The sequence below is a fragment of the Notothenia coriiceps genome, unplaced genomic scaffold, assembly GCF_000735185.1.
Source record: "Notothenia coriiceps isolate Sejong01 unplaced genomic scaffold, NC01 NC01_scaffold00031140, whole genome shotgun sequence".
In the NCBI taxonomy this organism is placed as follows: domain Eukaryota; kingdom Metazoa; phylum Chordata; class Actinopteri; order Perciformes; family Nototheniidae; genus Notothenia; species Notothenia coriiceps.
Window position 1 is genome coordinate 90910 of NW_011363841.1, and position 19480 is coordinate 110389.

Sequence of the window (19480 nt, forward strand, 5' to 3'; positions counted from 1 at the left end):
TTCATTTAATCTCACCTTTGAATAAATCTCTTGGTCAGACGTTTGGACAATCACTGCTTCCCTTGGTTTCCTTTCTCCTGTTTGGACTACAAAAAGAACAATAGGCAAAGAAAACTATTTAAAAGCAACCATTCAAACATCTACTTATTCCACAATCATGGCATAATAGTGTCACCCACACTGAAGCTTGACTGTGTGTGCCGGGTTGGCGGAAAGCGAACAATGGTACTCGGCAGCAGGCTGTTTGTGCTTTGGCTGAGACGAGCCCCGGTGGAATCAGATGGTAACAGACGTGTAACCATTACAAAGTGCTTGTACGATTTCATTTTCATTCCCTGAAGGCAACACTCCTCTGCACTTTATGAACAGTCCAAGGAAGTAGAGAAAAATCTCTTTTTCATTAGCACAACCACACTCGATAAAAGGCCCAGAGCCAGAGAACAAATAGTCACAGAGATAAGAAGTCAAATTAGAATAGTCTTATATTTTATTTTTTACAAATACTGTTATTTTCCACAACATGAAAAATGCATCAGACCAAATCCCCCTCACACACTTCAGAGTCAAATATCAGGAATTTTATGAAAAACAACAATCCATTACCCACAGGAACACAGCGCCAAAACACCGTCATACACACCAGTGGAATCTGAAAGTACTCATGCTGTAATACAATCGGGATACACCAAAGATATGCGAGCTTTTCTGAAGCTGAGATTTGAAACTCTTACAAATGCCACAGTAGTGATCACAGGGATGGCATTTATGCAAATTAGCTTTCTGTGGGGTTGAAATATCTCAATCGCATCTCAGAAATGCATTTCATCTGTCTGATCTCTGACCAGCACTGCCTCCACCAGGCTCTGCAGACGGATCAATGAAGGCCATTGGAGATTCTGCTCCTCTTGTTGGGGCCTGAGCTTTAATTGGGTGGCACATGAGTGTTTTGCTGAACAGTGGGCCTGTTTTCCACATGCCCAATCGATGGCTTGCTCTCTGCAGAGAGGCTCCGACAGCCAGCGCGATCCTTCAAACAAGATGATTGCGTATATCCTCTGTCGAGCTGCTTTAATCAACCGTAAAAAACATGTATACCCCTGCTCTGAAGTGGGGTCTTCAACATATGGAAGATATCATACTGTAGTAAAAAGCTGTCAGGGCTTAAACACATTCTCCCCCCCCCCTTGTTGGTACGTCAGTCTTCTTTTTCCCGGTTCATTTGTAGCAAATACAGTTGTCCCCAATGCTTGAATAGCAACTCTCCCTTTAAGATTTTCCGGCTTTCTGGTATCAGACCTAAGGATAATAATATGCTGAAAGGTTATTATGGATTGTTTTTCTCCCAATTGAGGGCAAAGACTCCTGCCTACCGCAGCCCTACTGTAGCAAAAACTGTTGTACGTGGGAGGACATGACTTCTGTTAAAGCAGATTTATTCTGCTGGAGGTCGCGTCTGAATTAAATCCCGTTTCATTCACATTGATTCATAAACTAGAAAATCCAGATTTGACTCAACTTCCATCAATTATCTGCAGGCATTAATCATCTCTCTTGTTTCAAAGTGCTCTGAATGAATACACACATGCACACACAGATGCGCACATAATCACAGACACATGCACACTTTGTTGGAGAGTAAGCTACATTACCATTATCTAAATGATCTGATAAAATCTCTCCTGCATGTGATCAAAATTAGCTTTGGGTATTAGAAACACTTTTTCATGTGTGCACATCCATACCATCCGCCTAATCTCATTCTGATCTGTCATTGATATTCTTTCTCAGTGCAAACAGATTCAAAGTAGTGCAGTGTTGTATGTCTTATTCAGACTCCCCCCCCCCCTAGTATCCTGCCCTGACTAATTCTAATAAGAATGTATAGTTCATTTCATAAAGTGCTTTCTTTACCTCATATTTTTGTCCAAATTGAATTGAGTATTTTTACATTGAACTCTTAATAGGTAGTTTTATTGCTGTAACTTACAACTCCTCTGAAAGAGGCTGTGGCTCAGTGGGATCTGATCTTGGATCAGTGGAGAGAACGTCCGAGTCCCACTGGAGTCAGCATGTTGTGTCCACTTCCCCCAGACTGCTCCTGTGTCAGTCACTTTGGATAAAAGTGTCTAAGTGACCTGTAATGTAAAGTAATGTAAAGTAATATAAAGGAATAACTAAGTAAATGAGAAATAAGCAATTTATATGTAATGCATATTAAAGACGCTTAAACCTATATTTTTTGCATTGAATAGAAGATCATAAAAAGAAAGACAAAACTTCTTTAAATGTCCCTCCAACCCCTTCCCACAGTCCTTAGCTGTCTTGGTCCACCAGGCGGGCCCCGTTGAGGCCCCTGTAGGTGACACGGCTGGGCCGGACCAGCACCCCGTGCCCGGGCCGGCAGCTGAAGTAGCTCCGCCCCCCCACAGAGCCGTCGTTCTTCCCCTTGGGGCTGCGCAGCTCCAGGCCCAGCCAGAGCCCCGGGGCGAAGTCCGCGGGGCCCAGGTAGCGGATGGAGGCCATGTCGTTGGCACTGGTGAGCAGGACCTGCATGCCCACGTGGAGGCAGACCTGCCCAGAGGCAGGCGGGGCGGCGGAGCCCAGCGGGGGTGCGGAACCTGGTGCGCTCCCGGGAACAGCCCCACTCAGTGAACTCCAGCGCCGGCGGTGAGGGTTAGAGCGATTTCTTGTTGGTTTTTAAGATGAATTTTGGCAGCAGAGGAAAAAATACAGCAAAAAAGATTTATGAGTAAAGGTATGCAGTCAGTGTGATAGGATATCTTAAGGTAAGTGTGAGATGGATGGCAGCTTGATGTCTGAATGATTGATCTTCAATGGCTCTCTCTCGTTCTAACCACAATCATCTATTGGCCATTTAAAAGAGGAACCTTTGCCGACTAATACCGCTGCGTCTTATCGGTATTGATTCTGCCGCTGCCTGCGATGAAGATGAGGGTGGAAAGAGAGGGCTGTGCAGAAAAGAGCCACACCTGGTGACAGGACTCCTCCGGCTCGTCTCCTTGGAGGCAGCGATGGCCGATGATGTGCTGAAAGTGCGACGGATCGTCCCTGCAAGGCAATCACAAGAGTCAAGTACTCCCACACACATTCCTGCATTAGAGCAGCTTCACGGGCACTCACAGCATAATAATTGCCATGACATTTCAAATACATTTCAGTAGACGCTTGCTATAAAAGGTAGAAGTCTCACCGCTGAAAGGATGGCGCGAGGAGGAGAGTTCCGACAGGCAGTCAACAGATCCATGGATCCTGAGGAGAGAGGGAGAGTGATGTGTCTCTGAACATTTAGTCACAATTAGGTTGAGGAGCAAAATGTTTGGAATACCCATTGTTTACTGCCACCACAAATCTGTAAGTGAGTTTAAAAATGAACAAGCTGACTGCCCCCCCTCTTTATTATAGTAGCGGGGAGTTCTGAAAGCCATTCAAAGGGACACTGCCAAAGCGTGGCATGAATAAAAAAAAGGTGCTTCCTTGTTTGTTTTTTGAAATAGGTGGGGGGGCATACGAAAAGCTGCTTGTTTTCCTGGGTTGTGATATCTGAGGAAAAAAGAGAAGGAGAAACAAGTTGCTGAATGGAGAGGATGGGAGTTCTCCATTAGAGGCACAATATCTGCCCCGGGGTTAATTAGAACAAAAGGAAGTGAGGAGAAGGACGTGTGTAGGGGACGGCACAGGCAAGTCTTTCCAGAAGGAACTTTTATGGTGAGAAAAAAAAAGCGGAGCAATAAAGAGATAGGAAGAGGAGCTCTCCTTTTCACGGTGCATCTGCATCGAGACAAAGTACATGCAGAAGAGCAAGGTGAAGAGACTAATTATAGCTGGGTATAAAGGTGGAATGTGTTCATTCGCCCAGCAACCCCTCCAATCTGAATGACCCCTCTCCCCTTTAAAACTGTTCATCAGGATTGAAGATGTCAACAGCTTCTCAAACTGTAGAGCTTTCAGTTCATTTCTGACACACATTATACCCTGGGGCAGGCTGCTGTTAATGTGCCAGCCAATAAGAAGGGGACCCGCCTTTATCCTCCTGCAGAGAGTGTGACGCTAATACAAAACAATGTCTGGCAGTGGATAACGTGGTGGTTCGTGAATCTGCATGCGAGACGACGGGCTCCATATCCCGAGGATTAAACGATCTCCATAAGTAGCTACCTTGGCACTCCCATCTGTTATTAAGGCCTTTGCCTCTGTGCGTGCACTAATTGAGCAGGTCAACATGGGTGCCGCCATGTGGTAGGGGTTCCTAAGTTTGCATCACAGAAGATGCAGATGTAATAAAGAACTATGAGTCAAAAGAGAAGATTTGACTGTCTACTGCATGTGAAGAAACACCACCGTCTAAATGTAGGTTATGTTAAGAAGTTGGCAAACCTAAAAGATCCTTTCATACGATTTTTGGATGAAAGATTGAAAGGATATTTGGCACTAGAGAAACAACTCAAACTTTCATGCAATGCTAAAAGATGTGGCCTGAGGGCCCGACGAGGCTCAGTGTCAGAGGTTAAAGGACTTCATGTTTTTTTTTTTTTTAAATGCATCACTAAGCAGTATGTAACAGAGATAAAAATAAAACTCCATCAATAGAGGATTTTATTTAGCTATTGAGGTTGAAGAGCACCTTTATGCTGTTAAGTGAGTTCTGATTTGTTTTAACCAAAACCTCAAGATGGTTCTTTATAAAACATGTAGACGGGGTACCAATAGAAATGTGAAGCATGCTTCTCTGTTCTCTGCCCCGACATCCAAAAACCAAGTAAGGGAATATCTTTTGGGAAAATAATGTTCATGGCCCCACAAGAGTTTCAGAAGCCGTTCAGTCTTCCTTACTGAGATGCTTTGTGTTGGCTTTTGTTCCTCTGTATTTCAAACACAACCAGTCCAGCTGACAGCAGCTAATGGTGGCCAACATCTCAGTGTGATCAATAGGAAAGGAACATAGGCAAAGTGCCAACTGAAGAGTTATTTAATTGGCTGTTTTACATATCCATTATACCGCTCCAATATTGCCCAAGCAGCCTTGTTATTTTTTTAAATCAATCGACAGCCCAATATTCACATACACAGAAGCAGGAATTGATTCTGTATCAACACTAGATCCAGCCTACGTTCTGGCACTGACACTGTCATTAAATCCAGCTTATCTCTTCACAATGTGCGACTGAGGAATTTCTATGGAAACTGCAAAACGTCTCCCTATGTGCAAAATCAAACAAACTATTATTACAGTTCTTTTTTAAAACCAAATCATGTCATCAAGTCATCTTATCTTCATCTTTCCAAACATCTTACAAGTAGAGGTCAATCTAATCTTAGAATAATTGGGTTAAAAAAATAATAATCAAAAATTAACTTTTAAAATCCAAGAAATATACAAATCCTTGAATTCAGTCACTTTGATCACATATCGTCTCTCTCAACAGTAAGCAGTAGACACCAAATGTAAGCTAAATATTGCCTCATATAGTCAAATACTGTTATATTGTTATTACAGTGGCGAACCGTCATTATTATTAACGGACATTATAACGGTGGGGGGGGGGGCGTGTGTGTCTACAGAAGGTCCAGTTGTGATAGACACGGTTCGCCGCGGTGTTATTAGAACCTAAAGTGCAACCAAACCAGGATCTGTGCTTTGTCTTGCATGTGATGTAAAATATCCCACAATGGGACAGTTGAATCAATAGAAATGTGAATAAAGTTAAATGCAGCGACATTGCAAGGAAATCTCTTATGTATTCCATACCTGGAAAATATAAAATTGAGAAATGCTAAGCAAATATTCTTAACCATAATGCATATTGAAAAGGCAGGGATAATGGTGCCAGGCTCAGAACTAGGTGCCACATTAAAGTGAGGAGTTGTGCAGGGTGAGGGCCCCGGGTCTCACGTTTGACAACTCGGACTCCCTTTAAGTCCACAGGACTGTGTGCCACACAGAGGGCAAACAATGGAATATGTCAACACTCGCACAAATGACACTGTCAAAGGAGCTCATTAACGTCCTCAGATGTATTGATGAGGGCAATGAAACACTACCTCAGGGTTTGTCGTGCTACATTGTCAAATTCCTCCAAAATCTGCTCTGAACCGACAAATGTGATTTGGTGACCCCTGGCAAAAACTAAAGTGATCATTAGTACAAAATATAAGGTACCTTAGAGAGCCTGCACTCACCTTTGGACGCGAGAAGGGGGAGCAAAGACGCCATGTTTGGAAGGACAGCTGAAGTACCTCACCCCCCCCACCGACCCATCGTTCTTACCACTGGGCTTATCCAGCTCAATGCCCAGCCAGAGCCCTGCACAGACAGAGTGGAAGTCAGAAAAACTGTCAAGGGAACATCAACAGATAATCACAGGAACAGAGAGGAAAGATGCGCCTCAAAGTTAAATGATGCTAAGAAGTCAACAAAGCAGTCCAATGGAGGCATTTCAGGCGGGAGGGAAAACACAGAAGTAATTTCATGTTTCTGTAAAAAGCAAATGTATAAACATTAGCCAGACGGTTATATGTGCTGGATAATGCAAAAAAGTTGTAAACAGAATAGCAAACAGCTGTTGACTGAAAATATAGTTACTAAAGGCGGTTCCATCATTGATGTAGTGCTACATAAGGGAATAGACCAAATATAAAAAGTGGATTTAGTGGGAAGAGCAGCTTTTGGAATAAAGAAGCAGTGTTCAATGCACGGAGGCTGAGATAACAGGGCACTGCTAGCATTGCCCTGTTATCAAAGTATGAACGGAAATCCCCTCCAACATGATCCTCAGTGCTGTGAGATGTGTTAGCACTTATTCATACATGAATGGTGCCTGGGCAGAACCATTGCCTACATGTTAATGAGCATTGTGAGCAGCTTTCTGAGCGAGTTCCAAAGACTTTTGTTCTGCAGCAGTTTTCTCATATCTTATTTTTACAAGTGTCGTCTGTGTAACTGGAGGTTTGCCACTGCAGTGACTTAGGAGTTTGAGATGCAGCTCATGCATGTAGGAACAGAAGAGTACAACTTTTGTTAAATATATCTCTCTAAATAAAAACCTTCCACAAAATGTTACTGCACAGATCCATTGTGACATTTAGATGCTACAAATAGAGAAAAGATTGAGCTCAACCCTTTAAATACATAAAGACTATTTGTTCAACCTTATAATGGCAGCAAAGTAAGCTGTGCAGTGGTCAGAATAATATGGTCCAAACTACCAGCTCATCAGTTCACTGCCCAATTAGACATTTCAGGATGTACAAAGGGAAAAGAAAGTAAGAGTAGAAAGTCATCCTGATTCTTAAGCTCTGTCCTGAAAATGACAGTAAAAAAGACAGACATGATTTATCAAAAGGGATATTAATTATTTTAGACATTTGGATGCTTTACAAAATGAAATAGCTTGAAGGAGTTTATTCACATAAGCTCCAAGCACAACACAACACACAACACTGACAGGGCTGAACCTTTCCAGAGAAACCTCACATGTACGTTATTGAACCCTATCATTCTAACATTAAACATACATTTACGTTATGCTAGTAAACAGAGCTCAAATATGATAAATAGTCAAATGTATAACAATTCAATGGGAAGGCTATTGATTCAGCAGCAGTTCTTGCTGTTAATGATAAAATAATGTGTTTAACCTTGCGCCGTTTGCCATAATCCTTAACAACCAAATTGGCCATGAGATACCATGACCTTGCAAATTAGACTTCACAGAACACCCAATATGCATTTTCATATATTCACATATCAAATAAATGCAGTTCATAACAATTAAAATGATCATTATGTTGTTTTTTATGAAAATGAGGCCGAACAACCTCTTAGTCCAAAAGGCAAGTTATTAAAGTGTCCTCCAGATTACACCAAAAAGCAAGGCTGCAAAGCATCTACTCAAAGAGTGTCATGATATTAACTTTTCAAAGATTCCAACTGTCAGATCTTTGCAGGGAGAACAGCATTTTTAACAACTTACCTGGAGCAAAGTTGGTTTTCCCGTAGAACTGCACTACACCAGTTCTCTGACCGACCACCAGCACCCTCTCCCCCAGGCGCACCTCGGGGCCCCCAAACACTGAGCCACTAGCCGAGGGGGTTCTACTTCGAAGACCTGGGAGAGGGACAAAAAAAAGTGTTTCACTCCTGTGATCAATAACTGCCTCAATACGATTCATTTGTGTCTGTATAATGATCAGAAAAAAATGAATAATAGAGATCTTTATTAAAGTGAGTATGTAATATATAATAAGACAGACCTGCAGGAGACAGTGCAGTGTTGTCAGGAGAAGAGTGGATCGCAGGTGAGGGCGTGGCCCTCGGACTGAGAGAAGCTCTCTCCCTCCGCTGCCTGGCAGGAAGACGCTGCCTTGGCAGGGGACGAGGGCGGGCCCCTGGTCCATGCCGAGAATCCAGGGAAGAGGATGAAGAGGAGAGAGAGCGGGAGAGAACGCCTGTGGTGAACATGACAGAGGAATAAGCAACAAGACATATAGGGAAGGAATTACTTAAAGGGGCCCTACTATGCTCATTTGCAGGTTCATATCAGTATGTAGTGTCTCTGCTGTGACATGTCTCCATGCTTTAATGTTCAAAAAGCTCTTCATTTTTCTCATACTGCCTGTGCTGCAGCACCTCTTTTCACCCTCTGTCTGAAACCAGAGTCAAGTCTGCTCTGATTGGTTAGCTGGCCGGCTCTGTTGTGATAGGTCAACCGCATAGAGAAGTCCAGGCCCTTAGGCTATCATGTACAATCAATGGGAGCACTAGCCAATAGAAGAACGTAATGTTACTACTGTATGTCCTGGAAATAAACAAAGGAGTCCAATGGAGGCGCCTTTGCAGAACATTTACATGCACAAAAACCTTTATAACTCACTAGAGGTAAGGGTAGATTCCGAAAAGCATAATAGGCCCCCTTCAAAGAAAGAACCCTACCAAAAAGGGACTGAATACACATTTCAAAGTTAGATGCTGTGAATGGATCTGGCCCTTCCTACATCCAGGACATGGTTAAACCATACACCCCAGCGCGTGCACTCCGCTCTGCATCAGCATCAACGGCTCGCTGCACCCGCACTGCGAGGGGGACCCAAGTTCCCATCAGCTAAAACACGTTGGTTTGCTATCCTGGCTCCAAAATGGTGGAATGAGCTCCCCATTGAAATCAGGACAGCAGAAAGCTTACACATCTTCCGCAGTTGAGTAGCACTTGAAATGTTTTAGCTCTATGAAACCTGATGTACTTATATGATTCTGTTTTCTTCAAGTTTGTATTTTGTTGGTCGAACGCACTTATTGTAAGTCGCTTTGGATAAAAGTGTCAGCTAAATGCAATGTAATAATAATAATGTAATCTGATGTACTGTATATTGATTCCTGTTTTCTTCAAGTTTGTATTTGTGTTGGTCCGAAAACGCACTTATTGTAAGTCGCTTTGGATAAAAAGTTGTCAGCTTAAATGCAATGTAATAATAATAAATGTAATAGTAAAGATAAGACCTATTTCTGTAAATGTATTCTACTCGTGAACATTGTTATACTTTCTACCCTCTACAGTCACACGGCACAAACTGGGTGCCTCCCATCTTAATACTGAACCCATCATTACATTACATCACATGTTAGACGCTTTTATCCAAAGCAACTTACTCAATACTGTGGACAATCCCCACAGGAGCAATTTGGGGTGAAGTGTCTCAGGGACACAACGACATGCTGACTGCAGTGGGGCTTTAACCTGTGACCCCCTGATCCCAACACCAACGCACTAATCCACAGCGCCACACGCCACCATCCATTCATGGTTACCTCAGGAACTTTAGTAATTCCATTGAAATAATGAATCTCGGCCTGTTGTTCATTTCTCCTTTTTAATAATGTGAATGTGACAGTCCCTACAGCACTCAGATCCAGACGGTTACAACTGCACTTCTTCAGAAAACCAAGCAACTGAAGGACATCATTCTATGGCAGCACAAGAGGGCTCAATATAATACAGTTGCTTGTCCTGTTATGGAGGGACAATTACATGCTAACATGCTAATCCCCTCCCAACATGCGGGGGCGAGATGGACGAGGGGCACGCCCAAGTTCATTCTTAAGAAGCCATTTAGAGTCAGGACATGGTTAAGCTTTTAACTTTCACAGACCTTCACAGGCCATAGGTTCAATGAGTGTTAAAGTGATCACTGGACTTGTGATCATTGTAGATTAAACCACATACAAATGCATATTGCATTTTTAGGTTGAAGAAGGTATCTGAAATTCAGATATTTGTTTTTAAGCAGTAATATATACAAAGTATCAGTTGTATTTATTGAATAGTGTGCTATTCAAAAGAACGTGATGTATCTGTTCAACTACCCTCTGATGATAGATTGATAGTGAATGGGATGGGATTCAAGTATTAAGGTGCACTGATTATCAGAGACAGGTGATGTTTCAAATATGCTACTTAGATTTGAACAATTTCCATAGTTTTAACATATTAAAATGAGACATTAAACAATGCAATGTCGTGCCCACAGCCCGTTCTATGATAGGCAGTACAATGAAGCGCACTCAGCTGGACCTGCAGTACCTGTGTTTGTCCCTGAGGCATCTCCCTCTGGGCCCCGATTGGGACACGTCCGACACGGTGAACCTTTTTCATTTTCAAGGTTTTTTTTACTAGATGGAGATAAACCTTTCCACCCAACTCACATAAACAAACAAGACAGACACGGTGACTACTTTTCATCACAGAGATCTATATTCATCGTAGTAGTAAAGTACTCAGATGCAAGATGACATAGTAACATAACATTAAATACTGTTTGATAATGACAATTGATAAGGCTTGTTTTTTATCTTTTGTTTATCAGTTGAAACTATCTGAAACGGGACTTTTATGAATCTGTCAGAATAACTTCGATAGTCAGTTGCTGTATGTGTTAGTTATTATGAACATAGATTTGCTTTTAATGTAAATACTATATCCAGAGAGACAAGTTGATAAAGTTTGGAGAAATAAAGAGAATCACAAATGAGGAAACTAGGAAGACACAGTGGAGGGTTACAGGAAGAAACATAAACAAGGCTAGACTGAAAAGATAACACAAGAAGGAGAGTGAATACATGCAAATGCTGGACAGCATGACATTGTCAAGTAGCGAAGGAACAAGAATTACTGAAAGAAATTGCCTGAGACGCTCTTTTCCCCGAACACACAATAAAAATACTCATAAATGCTGATACAAGCAGTTACACCCACACACAAGCCCCGATGACAGGGAACAAAAAAGAAACTTCAAAGGGAGTCTTGGTACACTCAAACAGCACAGTTTGAGAAATAACAATTCTTGCACAAGTAAACATAATTATGTTCTTACCTAATTTATAGCAGCAACATAAAGCCTTTCGGACTCTGTTCTAACAGGAAATAACATCAACAACTATACATCTAAAAATATTTAAGGAAAAATTAACGCTGATTTAATTCCTACATTAATCTACCACATTAACTGTCCCACATTACTCTTAACACATTAACATCTCACCTAAGTTTAAACCTTATACTTCACTTTGAAAAGGTGTTTAAAAAATCTCAAATCAGCCTGGTATTTATTGATTGCCATTTCGGTTCACATTTAGAGAGAGCTGGGAATGGCTTCCCTCAAGAGGCAGAGCTGTGCGGATCCTTTGAACTCCAAAGACTACATTTCGACTCAGAATACCAAACATTTCTTGTCACTTGACCTTTAGCTCGCAGGGACCTCCTGGCTCTATCTATCCCGTCCACACACTGACATTCGCTTCAAGTGACAGACTGCAGCCCACACTGAGGCTTTATGAATCAGAAGAGGGGGCTTTGTGAGCGTTGTCTATGTTTCCAGCGCCCTTTGAGGCCTGAGCCACAGTTGAGACCCTCTAATAGGGGCCAGCGTGGCATTCTGCGGCCAGTCTCTGCTGGTTAGCCAGACGAGACCCGTGCACAATGACACAGCCAATCTGTAGATACACACTGGCAAGCTGTATGCCTGTCCAGGGGCCGCTAACACACAGGTGGCTCTCAGAGTTTGGGCTGGAAATAGCTGACAAAGGCTCCGAAAAGTGTTAGGCCGTAAATGAGTCTGGTTCCTGACTAGTATGGAGGTGCCGGCACACGCCCTCGCATGCATTGCTCGCCACACATAAAACGCTTGCACACACCTCGTGATGAATGGCTGCCAGGTTATTCAGCCCGTCCATGGCCTAGTTATTAAACCCGGCTTGATTGGACTATCAATCACAGGGTTGCATAGGCCACGCTGAGGTACGCCATTCCAGTCACGTCCAGATCAATCAGCCTTCAGAACCTTTCAATATTACAACAGCACAACACAGCTGTAAAGGAGAGGGCCCGATAGACATAAAAGCCTACCAAGACAGTTTCTACAACGTTCTGAGGGGATTGGACTATAATATGAGAAGACATTAGTTTAGGAGCTGAGCATACGGGAATCCTAGGACTACTAGAGCTAGGGCGAACTCAGCAGTCTCATGTATGCACTTTGGAAGGAGTTCAGAATCCACTTTTCACAGTATTCGAGGAAGATTAATATGAAAGTCTAAACGTAAGAAATGCTGCTATGCAGTGACATTGCTCATACAAGCTAGGAACTTTGAGAAAGCCTCTTTTTGGAACAAAGGGACCATCAGCTTGAGCCTCATCTGGACATAGTTGAGTGACTCGATCCTTGGTAGGTTCAAAGCCTGCCGAGTCAGCACGAGAACCGTCAGTACTTGGATCAGTTTTTCCATCTACAGTGTTCCAACAAGAACTGCTATTTATACAGAAACAAAGGCTTTTTACAATAACAAACACGTTTATTTTGACTAAACTTGATTGTGCTTCTGTTGATGAAACATAAGCAGTTAGATTCACACAAAGGCTCCAATGACATCGTTGATTCTATTTTAAGATTCTGCTGTTTAATGATTTACGTACTGTAATAATATTACCATTACCCTAAGAGAAGAACAATGGACATTATGTTTGAATACATCTCACTGAGTTAGTTCATTTAATAACACATTTGCTGAATATATCTGATGTTACTATTGGCCGTTATATTCGTTTAATATCACTATTTTTCTGGATACTCCATACTTGAGACTAGACCATAGATAAGAGGAATTAAACAGCGTTTTGCTAATAATATATTTCACTGTAAGCGGCAAATGTTTAGGTTATAAAGCAGAGTGAGGATGATCAGAATATCAAACAGGATGTGGGCTCTGTTATAGGGAAGCAGTTCTCCGTGCTAATACTCTTCCTCCAAAGTATTTGTGTGTCTATGAGCTTGGTGAAGTTTGATTTGTATACTATATGTGGGCCTCCAGGGGACTGTGGGAGATTACCTGGGAACTGTGGCCCCTTTGGCATGTATTCACCTGTGAACACATTCCTCTTCCCAAAGGGGCCCACAGGCTGCTCAGTTTCACAGTCTTTGTAGTTTTAATACGACTTGATCATTTTAAGCTTTTTAAATTGCAATGCTTTGTGCCTGAACTCCGCAGGCAAACCGCTTCATCCAAAATCTTGTGAGCCTCGGGCGGACGCTCATTGAGCAGTTCTCAACGATCCACAAAGCATTTTCTGTATGATGTGTCATTATCCCGCCCTACCTAATTAATAGAGTCAAGTGTTGTGAGCTGTTTGCAAACTGTTCTTACCTGTGTTTATCTTGGAGGTGATGCGGGATACGTCGATGCGACGAGGGGGTCTTAAGGGAGTAGACGTCCTTTTGGTGCTGGCTTTATGTCTTTCCAAAGGTTTGCTTATCTTTGAGAGGGGAGCAAAGATTCCTGTGAAGAAAAGAGAACATTTTGGCACAGGTTTTTAAAAATGGTAAATATACAGAGTGAAAATACAAAAAGAGACAAACTAATTGAATGGGGTTATATATGATACCTTTGAAAACCTGATTGGACTAATAAATACTATGAAGTAGACAATAAGTGAGTTAAATGTGTTTGATTATTAAGTGCTGGGCCGTGGCATGACCTACCATGTTTGAAACGACAGGTGAAATACAGAACGCCTGCTACCGAGCCGTCGTTCTTCCCCTCCGGTTTGTCCAGCTCCACTCCGGCCCAGAGGCCTCCAGAGAACTCGGTGCTGCCACAGAATCGAAGCCTTCCAACCTGCACACACATAATTATAACCACAAAAAGTCAAAACTAATTAGCACAGTGTGCAAAACAAATCAAAACCAAAACAAGAAATGTAGCAAAAGAACTTGCTGGTGCACCAAGCGGCGTGCTAAATGACATTTCCACGGTGGGTATTATGTTAAGGGCAGAACCCCTATCAGAAACCCAATAACATTATCATGCGACCATGTCGACTCAAGCAGCAGATGAGACAAACAATTAAAAAGGGAAAATGGAGATCAAGGCATGAGACTGTGCCAGAAAGAGCAGGGAAGATAAGAGTTTTGATTAGCCCATCTCTACAACTTGGCACACTGTGATTCTGTGGCACGAAAGATCTATTAATGGCATATTCTTTATTTACATTTACATGTCTGAGTTTGCATCTATGCTGGCTGACCATACAGCAAGGATACACTGCGGAATACAGCCACATTTTAAAAGAACTGTTAGAATGCGACCAGTGGTTCTGTGTGACCAATTTAACAAAATGTATGATCGGTGAATTCGGAGTAATCTTCTAAAACCCCCCAATGTACACAACACAAATTTGTTTACGTGTGCCTTTCTTTTGTGTGGCTGAAATATATTTAGCTGCTGCCCCGTCGACAGCAGTATTTTGCCTTGGAGCCTCTAAGCTGGTGCTCCCATCTGTTTCCAAACTGGGGGTGTGCCCATCGCAATCTACTTTTGGTAGTACGCTGACTATGGATAATTAACCTCATACAGCCCCACTTGGGCATATTTGTGTGCACTGCTTTAAAACTCAAGTCGCTCACGCTAGAGCTTGTTATAGCTTTAATGCTTTGTTCTCTATATCGATCCTAAACTCTTTCCACATGAAGCATTTCCTTCTAAATGTCTGCAGTAAAGTGATTGCATCTGATATATTTTGCAAGGGCACTGTCCCTGTATCCTGAACGTCGCACTGCACAAAATGATTGCGTTTGGTTTAAAGGATACAAACAAGCCATGGAGTTTTTCTTACTATACCAGAATGATACATTCGTATGTGGAGACCTTTCTCAAGCGCTGACAGGCATCGTGGGAAGACGTCTCGCTATGAGATTGTCTAATGCGAAACCTATGGTGATTTACAGGCCACCTGCACATATACATGCACTATCATTTGTATTTCACCAGTGCATCCTCCACCTACAGCCTTTGATTTGTCTGCAGTCTACACATACAGCACTTGCATGGTAAATCTGAAAAGCCATAAAGCCAGTGTTTACCGTGACAGGTGGAGCAAATTCAGACAATCCCTGAGCCAGAGACACACTTAATTAGTTGTTTACCATTTCTTTCAAAGTGAACACATCCTCAAAAGCATAAATAGGTGGCTTACACCAACCATTTCACCACGTTACATAATCTCTCATGGTTGTAAAGGCTGTTTTGAGAATCCATTCAAATCTAAGAAAATCCTCAGCCAGAGCACAGAGGCATCAATTTGTCACAATCTCTGTCAAAAGGTTTAGAAAGATTACATTTATTTGATGCCACATTTTGTTATACAGAACCACTTTAATTGTACTTAAATTGTTTTTCAGTGAGCTGTGATGGCACTGCAATGTAAGATATGTCACGGCAAAAGGAATGTTGAAGTGGCTGCGTAAGTTGACTTTTCCAGAGGGGTAGAATTGGACACATTAATAAACATTTGACTTAAGACATAGAAATCATGGAGGATGCCAACTAAAGCTCATGCTTTACAACATCGATTGTTTGTAATCACTTTTACAGGGGTCAGTAGTCCAGTCCGAAAAGGGAGGGCATGAAGTCTAAGGAGCTCAACTACAATTCCAGCAATATCATGAGCAATACTCTGGTAGTCATCATACTACCGTTTCTTGCTTACACCAAAGGCACAAAGGAGTTCAGCGTATAAACTAGTACACAAAAAAAGTACAGAACAAAGTCTTAACAGACGGACAACCTACATCTTTCTGTGTCGAAGAAGGAATGTTGAAAAAGGCAGAGCGGAAAGAGCCTGTTCCAAGTGTAGAAACATTATAATATTTTCACGGACATTATTTGTAAACCTGTCTCATTCTGTATATTCTGTCTAATATGTGATGGCTCTATGGGCAGAACCATGATGAGAATCACATCAAACCAGAGATGGAGTACTCGAGTCCTTGACTCTGACTCGAGTCGGACTCGAGTGCCGATTTTCGGGACTCGCGACTCGACTCGGACTCGTGAATTTCCCCGCCCCCACGATGACTCGGACTCGAATTGTACATTGACCTCTGACTTGGACTCGGACTCGAGCAAGTTTTCTCTGGAGTCTGATGTCCTCTATCCTGGCATGTGCACCTGCGAGACGAGTTCACGGACTGGGCCCCGTTATTCCAGTCTAGAGATGTCTAGAGACACACTCCGCATCGTGCTGTATGCTTTCACACATTCTGCTTCCACATTGGAAAAGAGAAGCGCAAAATGCTCGTTATGTGGAAACAATATTGAAGAGAAGGCTCCGTAACACATTACTCTAAGGATCGAGTTCAGACATATGGCTGTCTTGAACACTATCATCAGAGTAACTTGATCTAATCAATAAATATAGATTCAGCCGATAACACGAAAGCACATGGCTACTTAACATGCAGAATGACGTCATTTTGCATGCTAAGTAGCCATGTGCTTTCTGGGGCTAAATCTTTATCAGTAAATCGATTTAACCGGTAAAAGTTCCTTCAAAATAAGAGTCCCGATCTTATTACTATCAAAATAAAAGTGCAAAACGAAAACTTTACCATAGGAAAATATTGGCATACAAATATAATCACTTCTCTAAAAGGTAACTCATTTTAAATATAGTTAGACATATTAAAGGTAATTTACAATAATAATATTAATATTAGTAATAAGCTTTATATTTGTATAGCACCTATTACAAGAATTGTAGCCAAACTCACTACACAGCAGTTCAATAGACAGATTAGTATAACATGACAGGATAAAAGCAATGTAGAGGAGCAGCTACATTTCAACACATATATCCACGAAGGTTAATACACGAAGACTTGTGACTCTGACTTGGACTCTTCTTAGGTGACTCGGACTTGGACTCGAACACAGGTAAAGACAACTCGGCCTCGACTCGGACACTCCTTGGGTGACTCGGACTTGGACTCGACTACGACTCTCCCTTGGTGACTCTGACTTGGACTCAAAGAGTGGTGACTCGAGAGTGACTTGGACTAGTGAATTGGTGACTTGACTACAGCACTGCATCCAACTAAAACAGACACAAAGACTAGTACTGTCATTTGTCCCATTGTGGATTGGAGTAATCTAAGTATTTAAGAGTTCCTATAAAAGTTACTGACTTTTGGTCACATTAATCTTGGGTATTTGGGGTTATTGGCAGAGACAGGAAATGTTATCCTTAAGTGCAAAGAAATCTGGAAGTGAGCAGAGAGGATGTCACAGATATTACTGAACTGAGCCTCTGAGCACGTACTGGCAGAGTTGAAGCACCAACGACTATAACCGAGATGTCTGGTGATTTTTGAGTCCCTGCTGTGGATGTCCTTGCCTGCTTTGTTGAGTCACAAAGCACACTCAACACCGGCTGGCTGTCAGCCTGATGACTGAAGACACACAACAGTCATTGGATTGGACACATAAGGCCGATTTTGCAAACGTACAGATTTTTTGGGTTTTCATTTTCAGGAAACTTGAGGACAGTTACTGTGCAGCAAGCTGTCAAAGTTTTAACTTTTTCATGAACATAGTTAGAAAACTGGAAATTCCATGGCTTTCAAAGCTTGCTTCTTGTCAAAAGGATTACACGTGACTTAAAGCAAGACACTGATGTCGGGGGGTTAGGCTGAGAAGCCACACCAACTTGTTTATTTGCAGTAAATGAAGGAATTGGGCAGAAAATGGGTTGTTGGATGAATGTCTTTGCCTGAATTCAGAGCCAACGACTGGATTACATAAATGAAGGTTGCAGCAAACTATGCACATGCAAACATATAGACCCGCCTACACTATGTAATGAAGAGTAAACGGCATGCTTTAAAAGGACATTTTTAAATAACAAACAGTATACACAGTAATGAACTGTGACTGGTCAAGAGTGTTAGTAAATCCTTATAATTACAGTGCTGGCATGCGAGCACTTCAGCTGATTCATTATGTTCTAACATTTACACTCATGGATTGTTTGAGTTTGGACAATAGAGGATGATCCAGGGGCAAAGTGGAAAAGTATGAGCATTTCTAAACTGCCAACACTTTTACCAGACATTTATCAGAATCACTACTTTTGTTGGATAAACTAAGACATGCTCAGATAAATGTTGATGATATGCCAAAACGAACTGTCAAACATAACCCTGAATCCTGGAAGGATGCCAAAAGGGTGTTGCTTAGCAACTGGAAACAATTTTTACTCAGTTGAGGGCTGAAATAATTGTAGAAAATTGAACAAAAGCTTTTGTCTTTGTTTAGGATAAACTACAGCACAGCCACATGGCACTGATGTGGTTATAGGAACAAAGCTGATTGTGAAACTTCCCTTTTTGATGTCATTGCTCTACTGGCCATTCATGCTTTGCTATTAGGTAGGTGGCATTGTCAGCACAGTAGGTGTTCTTATGATAAATCAATGAAGTCAAGATTTAATGGAAGAAGATCAGTGCATTCTATAATGGCAGGATTTCAACCATTGTATGCATACATTTTTGCAATCAAAGGATAAATGAAGATATAGGTAATTGTTTGTGCCTTTTGATAGTGACCTACCACGCACCTTCTGTCCGGCTATCACCACACGGTCTCCTAGTCGGAGTCCCATGGCGGCGAGCTGGATCCTGGCCTTATCGGAGAGACCAGGGAGGGACTGGGCCTGCAGTGTGAGCGGCAGAGGGGAGCTGGGTCTGGGTAAAGCCCGTCTCAGCAGAGTCCGGAGCTCTTTGGCCATGGCCGCTGCATCGGCCATCTCCAGGGGCATGTCCAGGGGGTCAGGCACAACGTCTGCTGGGCACTGCCCTTTCTCATTCTGTAGGCAGAGACAAGGGAGAAGCACAGAAGATCGATGAAAAAATTATCAACTAGAAGTGAATTTCAACCAACTTTTCTTCTTCACTTGCCAGCATGCCAACTAAATGTATTATAACTGATCAATATCAAGTAGGTTATCAAACTCATGACAGGCTGCAAGGACAAACAAGTCAACTTTCTTCTTTGCCTCTATTATCTGAAAGTTCAGTTCTCGTTTCTGAAACAAGGACACTGGGCTTAACAGGATCTTTAATCTCTTCTCTGGCAAAG

At 42.1% G+C, this 19480-nt stretch overlaps 1 protein-coding gene across 1 annotated transcript in view; it reads right to left on the bottom strand.

The window, feature by feature from the left end:
- Positions 1-464: 464 nt before the first annotated feature.
- The window catches only part of LOC104959838 (CAP-Gly domain-containing linker protein 4-like), a 29974-nt gene continuing 10958 nt past the window's right edge, over positions 465-19480 (bottom strand). The window contains exons 3-11 of the mRNA XM_010787749.1: positions 18960-19208; positions 14047-14182; positions 13712-13843; positions 8272-8466; positions 7992-8126; positions 6199-6322; positions 3212-3270; positions 2991-3069; positions 465-2686 (exon numbers count right to left, since the gene is read on the bottom strand). Of these exons, the coding sequence (XP_010786051.1) occupies positions 2314-2686; positions 2991-3069; positions 3212-3270; positions 6199-6322; positions 7992-8126; positions 8272-8466; positions 13712-13843; positions 14047-14182; positions 18960-19208 (1482 nt within the window). The 3' untranslated portion in view covers positions 465-2313. The remainder of the gene's footprint in view (positions 2687-2990; positions 3070-3211; positions 3271-6198; positions 6323-7991; positions 8127-8271; positions 8467-13711; positions 13844-14046; positions 14183-18959; positions 19209-19480) is intronic.